The sequence below is a fragment of the Ochotona curzoniae genome, unplaced genomic scaffold (assembly GCF_017591425.1).
Source record: "Ochotona curzoniae isolate NIBS_2020 unplaced genomic scaffold, NIBS_Ocur_1.0 scaffold_3171, whole genome shotgun sequence".
Lineage (NCBI taxonomy): Eukaryota > Metazoa > Chordata > Mammalia > Lagomorpha > Ochotonidae > Ochotona > Ochotona curzoniae.
In genome coordinates, this window is record NW_024467104.1 from 3,722,044 (window position 1) to 3,733,168 (window position 11,125).

Sequence of the window (11,125 nt, forward strand, 5' to 3'; positions counted from 1 at the left end):
CTGTGAAATGTAGTATTACATTGTTAATTAACCCCATAATGTTGGAAACGGTTGTTGATGTTATGTTATGGCTTTTAATTGGTTGGAACGACAATCTGCCAGCTATGTCTCCAGACCAGAGTTAGTCTTCTCAAGAAACTGTTGAATTCAGCTGGGCAATAAGATACTGGACACTATGCAAGACACATGCTTGCATTGAAATAAACAAGACTAGATTTGAACTGGAATACTGCAATAAGGTGGAGCAATCCACCATGGGGGGAGGACAAGGGGAGAGGAAGGGGTATCATCAGAGCCTAAGAAACGTTGTTAGAAAATTAAATGCAATAAAAAAAAATCCAAGCAACAAACAACCAGTTTAATGTCTCACCACACCTTGGAGTTTTGTGAAAACATCTTATATTTCATACCCTGTATCTGTTTTCAAAACTCTCTGCTGAGGAGTCATACAAACAGTTCCCGAAAGACAGAGAGAGAAAGATGTGTTGACAGACACAGAAGTCAGAGTTGGAAGATGCTTCCAGAAGGTCAGAGACCAAGGCATATTTATCCAAGCAGTGCCCCAGCCTTGGTTCTATCTGTACAGTCCATGGGCATGTCAGGCTTTTCAAAATGTGTGACTGGAAAACTTCTTACAGCAATGGCTGAACAATGGTGCAATTCTTTTGTAGTCACAACTTTTTCTCATCATCTCCAACTCTCATGAAAATGCCTCATTTTCCATTTCTGTAAATCCTTCTGGTATCAGACAGGATTATGCTCCGTTGTCTCACATATCATGCTTGTTCCTATTTAGCAAATTCCTCAGGTTTGCTCTCCATTGTAATAAGAAAACCCATTGATCTTAATTTATCTTAATTTATCTCAGTAAATTTATCTTTCCGACCCATGGCTTATGTCTGAAGATTATCATTGATGTCATGACTCAACCCATTATAACTGCTTATTTAGACTGCCCATGGAAGAGGAAGTCTCTCTGCACTCCACAGAACAACATCTTTCACTCAAAGATAGTTTGCTCCTGGGTAGTGAATGAAAGATGGAAACGGGACCTAGGAGTAGAACAGATATTGCCCTCCCAACCCCAAGAGGCCCCTCCAGGTAGGTACAGGCTTTATTGTTATTTTTTTTCAATCACTTCAGTGCTGAGCAGGTGTCAAAGCATGGGTTTTGCCATGGACCTATCTAGTTTAGTTAGTATGTTGGCTACACTTTCCTAGTGATTCTCTGTTACTGGATAGGAAGGAGATTTTTCATTCATCATGTGAGCGGATTTAATAGGAATCCTAGCCCCAGAGGGTGATCCTCCGGCATGAGACAGAAGAGTTCTTTCTGCCCAGATAGATCTCTCTCAATGTAATAATCAAGCATGCTTCAAAATGGTTGAGGAATATTGAATTGAAAGATAAGTTTATTATAGTATGTAAATTTTAAAAATCATGCATAGTGTTTCCATAATACACATATGCCATGAGAATTTTGAATGTCTAATTTGCTGCACATCAGTTTCATAAAATAGCCTTCTGAGTTGGTAGTTGTGTACCTTTGGCTGAGGTATCTTGCTCTGAAAAGGAAAATAGGTACAAAAACTTAACTATGGCTTCAATCCATCCCTTTCCTGTCCTCTGTATACACGAACTTCAGTGTATTATTTACAAAATGTATTCAGATACATCTTTGTTTAAAGGGCCGTCAAATGTACAGGTAAAAGTGCTATTTGCTCATTTTCAGTGTTAATGCTAACATAAATGAATGTGGAAGGTTTGGTAGTAACCCTGGGTTTAGATGATTCAGTATGAATCTGGTCCTATTTCGTCATTTGTATATATCCAGGAGCCATAGTTTTTTAGTCATTGTAATAGAAACATTTATTGCAGGGCTGTTTTGGAAAAATAAAAAGGTCCAGGTAAAATTCCTCTGTCAATTAAGAAGTTTGCCCAAGGAATTAGGGATTTCCTCACAATCAAATGTCCATCAAATTTCACAGTGTGTCTGAAATTGAACTCTCAGAAATCTCACCACGTCGTGAAACTTCACTGCAGAAGCCTCCTCTGCGCTCACCAGGATGGAAATGGTTCATATTCTTGAAGAAAGAGATGGAATTCCTGGGGGTGAGTGAGCCCCTTCAATAATGAATAAAGTTTGGCCATAGGAAAGAGTATTTAGTCATACAACCGTTTCTGCCCTCGAATCACAAAGTATGGAAGGTCTTAAACACCTGGTAAGAGAGAAGTTGAGAGTCTTTGGAATCTGTAGGGCTGGCCGGAAAATCTCTTCAGTAAAACTTAAAATTTCTAAGATGAGAATGGCAACTAAGCATGAAAGACTATTAATGCCTATGCTTAACTTAATGGAAAAAATGATGTCACTGTGGTGTTAATAAAGGCATGCAAGAAATGTATTAGCTTTCTATGCATCCAGTAATGCTAGTGTCCATTCTTATAGTGGCCTAGGGATACTGGAAAAATATCGCATTTAGATCATTTTTTGAAACAGTCTAAGACATTACAATAATTCTTTAGTTATAAGAAATCTGACTACAATCTTCAGAAAATATATCCCAGTTGCACAAACCATGCTGATTTTCTTTATAGGTGACACAAATTCTGATTAGTTTCATATGCCTTTATTTGGGAACAACGATCTACTCTGCCTTCAATGTTTCAGAATTTGAAGATGTTTTTTCATCATTTAAAGCAGGATATCCATTGTGGGGAGCATTGTTTGTGAGTATATGTCTACTAGAGTTGCTGAAATAACACTGAACAGATGGTTTCTTCTATTCATATCTAACCAATTGTTTATCTGAAATATTAAGATAATATTTATGTCATTACTAATATATGTGTGTATATATGTAAACTGCTTGTATTGATGTCTCTAATATGCATGTGTTCATGTATTGATATTTATATATATGCATGTTAGAGTTTTTCATAAATACTCATGTTTTGAAAAAATGTGTTATGAAAAACAATAAAGGATTCTTATAGTTGTTAAGTGTGGATGAACCATTTAACATACTTTTATCAGGTAGGAAACATGAGAATAGTAGATGTTAATTGACTTACCCAAGGAATGTTAGCTAGCAGAAATCAGACCTGAATTTCTAGAATGTATTTCTAGGAAAATATTCCTAGAACTATCCAGCAATAATTTCATATGCAAATGTGATTCTGCATGAGATCAAAAGGATACATGCCTTCATAACTAGTACATCTTTAAGGTGTGCAATTTGATATATGTTGGCACATATACACAGGTAATAAAATCACCACATAGCCATCCATCTCTCCAAATCTCCCTATGCTTGTTTATAATTCCTCTCTGCCCCTGCTCTCTATTCTTTTTTTTTTCTTTTTAAAGATTTATTTTATTTTTATTGGAAAGGTGGATATACAGAGAGGAGAGACAGAGAGAAAGATCTTCCGTCCGATGATTCACTCCCCAAGTGAGCACAACAGCCGATGCTATTCCGGTCCGAAGCCAGGAGTCTCTTCTGGGTCTCCCATGCAGGTGCAGGGTCCCAAAGCTTTGGGCCATCCTCGACTGCTTTCCCGGGCCACAGGCAGGGAGCTGGAAGGGAAGTGGGGCTGCTGGGATTAGAGCCAGCACCCATATGGGATCCCAGGCATGCAAGGCGAGCATCTTAACCACTGCACCATCGCGCCGGGCCCTCTGCTCTCTATTCTTAAACCATCACTGTTCTGCTTTCTATAACTGTGTATAAGTTTGCATTTTCCAGAATATTATGTAGATTCAAGTAAGCAGCGTGTTTTCTTTGCTATCTTCTTTCAATCAGTGTAATTATTTTGTGATGGTTGAGGCTGATTTTTTTTCTATCAATACTTTACTTACAAGGATAGTTTAGTGTTTTAACTAAAAAAAATGATGTTGGCAGTCTACGGATTACTTAGCATTCCGATCACTTGTGCAAGATGCTCTTCAAAACTTGAACACGTCCTGTTAGAAGCTTCTTTGTCCTTCATTTAACTGTTCACATATCCCTCAACCTATCATGTAGCCTGAGTCATTAAGAAATTGGGATTTGTGCTATTGTTTGCTTCTATTACATATTTTGTCAAGCACATCTTCACATCTAGTTAATGTCTACATTGTAATTGTTAGGATTTGGAGATGGACACATCAGAAAACACGTTTCTTGGCTAAAAGAGCTAAAAGTCCAACACAGAGAATGCCCGTTTAAACAGTGACAGTAAAATGATGGTAGCATTGTAACTGAGTTGTGTGCTAGGTGAAGCTGGTCATCGCCACTTGGGAGTGGCCCACAGATCGTCATTATCACATCACCTGGGATAATGACTGATGTCAAGAATCTCAGGGTGCCCTCCAGGACCTCACAAATAACAACTTAGAGTTGAAGAATGCTTTCATGTGATACAGATGCCCACTTAATTTTTAGAAATTAGAAAATAAGAATTAAAAAAAATCTGCTGCATTCATGAGGTACTTTCATAGATAACTTTACAGGTTACTCCAAATTCTGCTTTGTAGTGGGAGGATGGAATAAGAGGGTGACACTGGATTGTAGTGACTCATTGCTTTTCCCCGTTCTTTATGGACAGTTTGCTACTTCTGGATTTTTGTCAGTTATGGCTGAAGAGAAAAAGAAATTATATCTGGTGAGTTGCAGTTTTACCTTGTTCATTCAGAAGGTAACAAAGTGGAGTTGTCAGAATCCTGAGTGAGCTATGTCTATATGCTATGGTGTATATGGCTATGCTATTATTTTTCCCAACGCATTTTGTGTTGGGGGGCCTTTGTAATAGAAGTTGTACAGGATCGTTACAACAAATTATGTCATTTGATACAATGAGATAATTTCTTTAGTACTTGTTTTGAATAAAAAGGTCCTAGATAGGCTTTTTCCTGGTAGGTATACTCACTTGATCAAATAAATGATTACTTTCCAATTAAGGGCATTATTCTTGCACGTTTGTGTGGTTCTTCTTAAATTTAATTCGTGGAACTGATTTAGTATGGAAGCATGCTCTGGCCAGCAGAGCCTGTAACGTGAACAGGGAGAGGGTCTGGGGATGAAGCACCGACAGGAAACCAGTGATGGCAGACGTCTCTGTGAAGTCTCTCTTTATTGCCCCTTCACCTCTTCTTATATACTCTTCCCCACACATCCTCATTTAGCATGATATTGGATAGAGATGAATCCAATTAGTCTAGGACTTTTTATCCACAAGCCCAGTTCCTGTTCCTGCCCAGGCTAATGAGCACTAATCAACTTCTTAGCCCACAACACAAGCAATCATGTTAGTTTGACAACCAGTTCATTTTCAGGGTTCCCCCTTTCAACATAAATTTTCGGCTCACATAGGCTTTGCTTCCAGGTCTGAAAGGCAAATCAATTCATTGCCAGTGCTGACAGGTGCAGACCCAGATTCTGAATGGGTTTTCTTCTCACCAGGCCCGAGGAAGTCTGGGGGCAAACTCTGTCACCAGTATCGTTGCAGTCACAGGGACCCTCGTCCTCATCTTCAACCTACAGAAGAGTTTGGCCTTCGCTGCATACTGCAGGAATGTTTATGAGGTTGAAGACTGCTTTGTGGCTTCTTTTTCCACAGTACGTATTTTTTTCCATGGAGGCTGAGATCCTGGTTCCCAACCTAAGAAAGAAGTCCTCTTTGCTTTTCCCATGAACACAATCATTTTTGCAGCCTCCATCATTTGGTTCCAGGTATGTTCATGCAGTTTGGGAAATTGTGGAGGGCCCTCCACCCTATTTGTGACTAAATCCCTGAGTAACTGCTCCAGGTTTTCTCTGTGCCTGTGCCGCTTCGTAAGAGCTGATTGCGTTGGGGGAATGGGGTTTGCTATAAAGGAAGGGATTTTTGGAACACCTGCCATGCGGCTTAGTCTTTGTGGTTGTTGGTTGTTGTTCAACAGGAAATTGTGGTGATGATGCTGGTTGTCACTATTTTGGGATTTTGCAGTGCTGTGGCACTTATAGTGTATGGAGTTGGAGAAGAATTCAGAAGAAAAAAGGTAAGTAGGACCCTGATACTAAATCATGACTGACAGGCTAAACAATTTGGCCTTGTCATGTGTCCTGATGTGGCCTTAAACATGTGTCCTGAATTTTTTGAAATATCTATTTCAAAAATTATTTTTCTAATTTTCATCTGGTATTTTCTACCTGTATAGTTTGTCTCATTTATTAAAATTGCCATTATAAGTTATTAATTGTACTGGTTTATATGTTATGATAATGTGTGATGATCAAATCAGCATTTTCATCTAACAATATTGAAAAAACTTAACACTTCTTCATTATCCATGCTAATGGGATGTAATGTGATAGTTCCCTTAATGTATGATAGAATATGTACAGATCAAATTAGAATAATTAATGTTTTCCGCTCCCTGAAAATCATTTATGTTTGGAGATTTCAAGCTCTTCTGTTGTATTTGTTGATAAAATCCTCTTAATCAACCCTCATACACTCACAGGGATCACAAATCTCCTGGTGTACCCCCCGACTGAAGGTCAGGAAATACGATCTTCACAATTTTAGAAAAGCAGATGCCTTCAAGTGCTTTGAGCTGAGAAATGAGCACATAGGCAGAATGGATAGAACCGCTCAGACATCTGGCCTTACGTCCCCAAACAGCTTCCTTGCATTGGCTCTTGCTTTATGCTTTTGTTCTTTTTCTTTCCACTTAATCTGAAGCCCCAGGTTTTTTTTTTTTCCCCTACCTAACCTTTGACTACCAACTGTATTTACATTTGCCTCACAAATCCAATCCACTTACAATTACGATGAGAATTCCCCAAGGTGATTTTGATGTGGTACATATGTACTTAACACAAATCTGATGGATGAAACACGTTCTGTGTGTTCCCTTTCCTGAAGCAGTCAACTACTTTGATCATGTGCCTCCAAAGATAAGTACAACAGCAGATATGCTGAAGCTCATACATACAGTCAGCCCAACATCAATTCAACATCCTTTGATGTGATTCCTTTTGGGCCCACCCAGGGTATCAGTCTGGTTTGGCTCCCTGAAGATGCAGAGATTCACTAGAAAATAACGGGAGAGAGTGGGATTCAGAAAGACAAAGGGAGAAAAGTCCCTTTTGGACAAGATTCTTGGTGATGAATTTGGAATGGCTTCTCTTTTCTCAGGTTCCAGATGAACGTCTTTATGAAGAATTGAACATTTATGCACCAATTTACAGTGAGCTGGAGACCAAGGGGGAAGAGACTACTCCCATTGATTGATAAAAGTCATTCTGATTCAGAGTAGAGGTGTGGAGAGTACCTGCTTAAAAGGTTACAGGGAAAATGTCTGTTTGCTCCCCATGCTATTACGACATTGTATTTATCCTCCAGATGGAAGTGTTTTAATTTTTGTTGTATCTGTTCACTTAAACATATCCCTCTCCCCATTTATAGATGTAATAATCTCTATTTTCCTGTTTTACATCACTATCCCATAACCACCCTTAAATAGTCAATTAACATTTCACATGTGTCACTGACTGTGTAGATACAGTAAGAAGACTGGCTGGGGATTGATCTAAACTTTGAAATTGTGGCAATGCACAATGTAATAATCAGTTACATTATTCCAGGGACCAAGAATAACTTCTAGAGTTTTTCTCCTTTTCAACACTTATTCTAATAAGAAATTCATAAAAATGTGCATACAAAAGACTGTAAGTATAATCATTACTTATCTCTTGGCAATAAATGGTCAAATTAATTTGAAAGAGACCAGAATCCATAGTCACAAGTTAGTCCTGGCCCTAACTTGTTTGCTATGCTGTGTGGACTTGGGGAAGTCTTTTCTGCTTGTGAGTCCGAATTAGGAAACAGAAAAATAGGAGATGATGAATGAATAGATAGATAATGGATTATAGATGGGCTTTTATGTTAGATAGATGATAGGCTGGGGGTTAGATAGATGACAGACACATGGTAAGTGCTAGATGACAGATACTAGAAAGATATAAATACATGATAGATTTAGTGGATGCTAACTTCTAGATGACATAGATGCTAGGTAGATATAAACAGATGATAGATTTAGGTAGGTAATAGCTAGAAATATGCGATAGAGATAGAGATAGATTGGTAAAGATAGCATTATTTAAATTGACCACCAGAGACTCAATAACCAAGTATGGAAAGGAAGGAGGCTTTATTTCACTCCAGAGGGCATCAGCCTGGATCCCTCCAGAATGGCTGGGCCATGTTTATAGCATGGTGGCATGTGATACTTTTAGCACTGGTGGGGGCAAGCAAGTGGGGAATACAGAGGTATGTGCACAGTGGTTCACTTGTGGGCTATTACAACTCCAGAAGTATCCTGAATTGTTGCAGCCGGCATTCCCTTAACTCTTTTATTCTAGCATTCTTTTCTTTAGCTGACTTTGTTCTTCCCAAGAAACCTGGTTTCTTGGTTCACAACTACTGTATCTGCAGGTGATCTTCGTTTTTACACACTTAACAGGCTGATTTCCATGTCAATAGATAATGATAGATGGGAGATTTATTCAGGGAGTTGGCTCACATTCTTACAGAGGTAAGAAGTCATGACAGACTTTCTACAAGCCAAAGATCTGGCATGCACATAGCCTGGCTTAGTTCAAATGCAGCAGTGTTAGAACCAAGCAAGCAGAGTAGTATAGCAGCCTGGGAACTTTAGGGAGCTCTAGTTTATGTCCTGGAGTCTCTAAGCCTTTGAATTTCCTTCTCCCATGCATCCCCCTTCATGGATGGTTAGACAGCTAACCAGATAGTTAGTGCCTTTCATAACACCTTGAGTTGCAACCTTAAATGCAGAATTTTTGATATTGATATTGGCATATCAATAAATTCAACTTGATTCCACTTTGTAAAAACTCACTCCCACATATTTTTAGACATTAAAAATAGATTCTCATTGTCATCTACTACTTATTTTTATGGCTAATGGAGTATTTCATTGTTTTTTTTTCTTCAGAGAGCTGTATTATTCCCTTTGCTGTCACATAGTGCTCTTCATTCAAAGGGGCATGTCTGTGACTATGTTGTTCCATTCAACTTCTAAAATGAAGTGGTTATTCCATCAATTTCTTAGACAATTATTAAATGCATATATGCTCTAGTCTTCTGTATCACCTTTGTTATTTATTTATCTATTTGTTTGTTTGTATATTTCTTTTTGATGACATTTACATAATTGATCAGGAGGGATTGAGGGTTAAGGAAAAGTGGGTTGATTATTATTCCCAAAGTTTCTATTTATTCCTGTTTTTGGGAGAAGAGGGAGATAAGGGGAGAGGCCATATTCAATCTCCTGATTGCCTGAATACCAGAGGAGAGGGAACCCAATACCAATCCAAGGTCCTGATGCAATAAGTGCTCTGAGGGTCCTACACAAGTGGTTTGGATAGTTCTGAAATGCTGTCAATTTTACCAGTCCAAGGGTGAGGAAACCCTTCTAATGTCCACTGGGCTGACACAGTCTAGAATTTCCATTCGCCCAGGTTTTGCTGTAATCGTTTGTTCTATTCTTGTTCCTCTGCTATGGCACTAGATGCTCCACAAGCCCCAACAGTCTGTCATATTCTTCAAATGCATCAGGACCTGAAGTCCATTGCTCTGTCTTTTTCAGTGAGGAGGCAGGTGGATCCAAGGACCTGGGACAGGAGACTTTGGTCCCTCCACCCCAGAACCCCTTGCCCTGGGGCTCATGGACCCGGCACTCACTGTGCAGATGGGCCTAATGACCCAGGCCACACGACCCTAGCCCTACTGGACCCCCACCCCTGGAGCTTACAAACACAGTGCTCAAAATGCAGGTGGGCCAAGGACCTGGATCAAGTGACCTGGGCCCTGCCAGATCTCCCACCCTTAGGGCTCATGGATCTGACATCCACTGTCCCCAGTTTCAGCTCATGGTGGTTAATTCTGAAGGCTAATCCAGCCCAGCCAGGCCCTAATGTGATCTGACTGGTGTTGTAACCTGACCCAGCACCTCCTGCACCCCGTCCTGGTTCTCCGATCTGCTAGTGGATGTTATGAACTGCCCAGCCTAGTCTGTCCTTAGACCTGACCCACATGTATACTGGCTGGTATTGTAATCTGGCCAGGTCTAGACTGCTCCTTGCCTTGGTGATTGTGTCCACCTGTAGGGACTGTCCTGACAAAAGAATTTCCCAAGTTGCTCTATCTGGTCTCCTCCTGGTAGGTCCTTGGTCCAGGTTGACTTTGTCCAGCTGTTGTCCTGGCAGGAACAACGTCCTTGGCCAACTGGCCCATACTCAATCTGGTTCTTACTGCTGGGTGTTACAGCCCAGCCACACCTGGTCTGTGCCCAGACATAGTTCTTATGTGGTTCAGTGGGAAGCGGGACCTAGCCTGGCTTGTTGTATACCTACCCTGGCTCTCACAAATACCAGTGGATCCTGGACTCTAGCCCAGGCTGTCACTCCCCAGATTCAATCAACACCCAGGCTGAAGGAGGCTGCAGCTATGTCCAGTCCAACCCACTGCCCCCATTCTAGCTCTCTTTCTCACCAGTGTGAATCCTAACCCAAGTGGGGTGTTCTCTTAGCTACCCAACCAGGCCTGTTCCCAGTTATAGCTCTTGCAATGCCAATGAAGATTGCAGTTCTGTAAGCATGAGTCCATATACCCCCAACACCACTCCAGATTCTTCCCCCAGACCTGATTCTCATATGCTGGTTATTGTGGCCCAGCCTAGCATCACCTGTCCCCTGTTCTGACTCTCACTGGTGGGTACTGTGATCTAGCTGCTAACTGCCCCATCTCAAGTCTCCCACTTGTGCTGGTACTTTGATCAGACCCTAAAAAGTCCTCCCTTTCCCCCCTCCAAAGCGTTTGATTTCAGTCCCCTGACTTACCTGCATGTACAGTAGCTTTGTCTATGGACGTCGCTCGGTAGTAATTCCTCACCTGGATGAGAACCCTCAGGTCTCCACTTGCCTCCCCTGTGCCTTCACCCAGACCCCCTGTAACCCCACATCCGCAAGTCCCTAGAGTATGCTATCAGGTAGCCCAAAGGCTTTGCCCAGCACCATTGGTGCCAGGGCCACCCGCCTGATAGGCATAGGAAGATGCCAAGCCAAGCTCCAGTCATC

The 11,125-nt window shown here is 40.8% G+C and overlaps 1 protein-coding gene across 1 annotated transcript; it reads left to right on the top strand.

Moving 5' to 3' along the window:
* The first annotated feature begins 981 nt into the window (after window positions 1–981).
* Window positions 982–9,126, top strand: MS4A2 (membrane spanning 4-domains A2). The gene is made up of 7 exons (XM_041004076.1): window positions 982–1,101; window positions 1,988–2,111; window positions 2,595–2,726; window positions 4,587–4,643; window positions 5,441–5,596; window positions 5,920–6,018; window positions 7,161–9,126. The coding sequence occupies exons 1-7, from the start codon at window positions 1,040–1,042 to the stop codon at window positions 7,254–7,256; spliced, it is 726 nt and encodes a 241-aa protein (XP_040860010.1). The 5' UTR covers window positions 982–1,039; the 3' UTR covers window positions 7,257–9,126.
* Window positions 9,127–11,125: the final 1,999 nt, after the last annotated feature.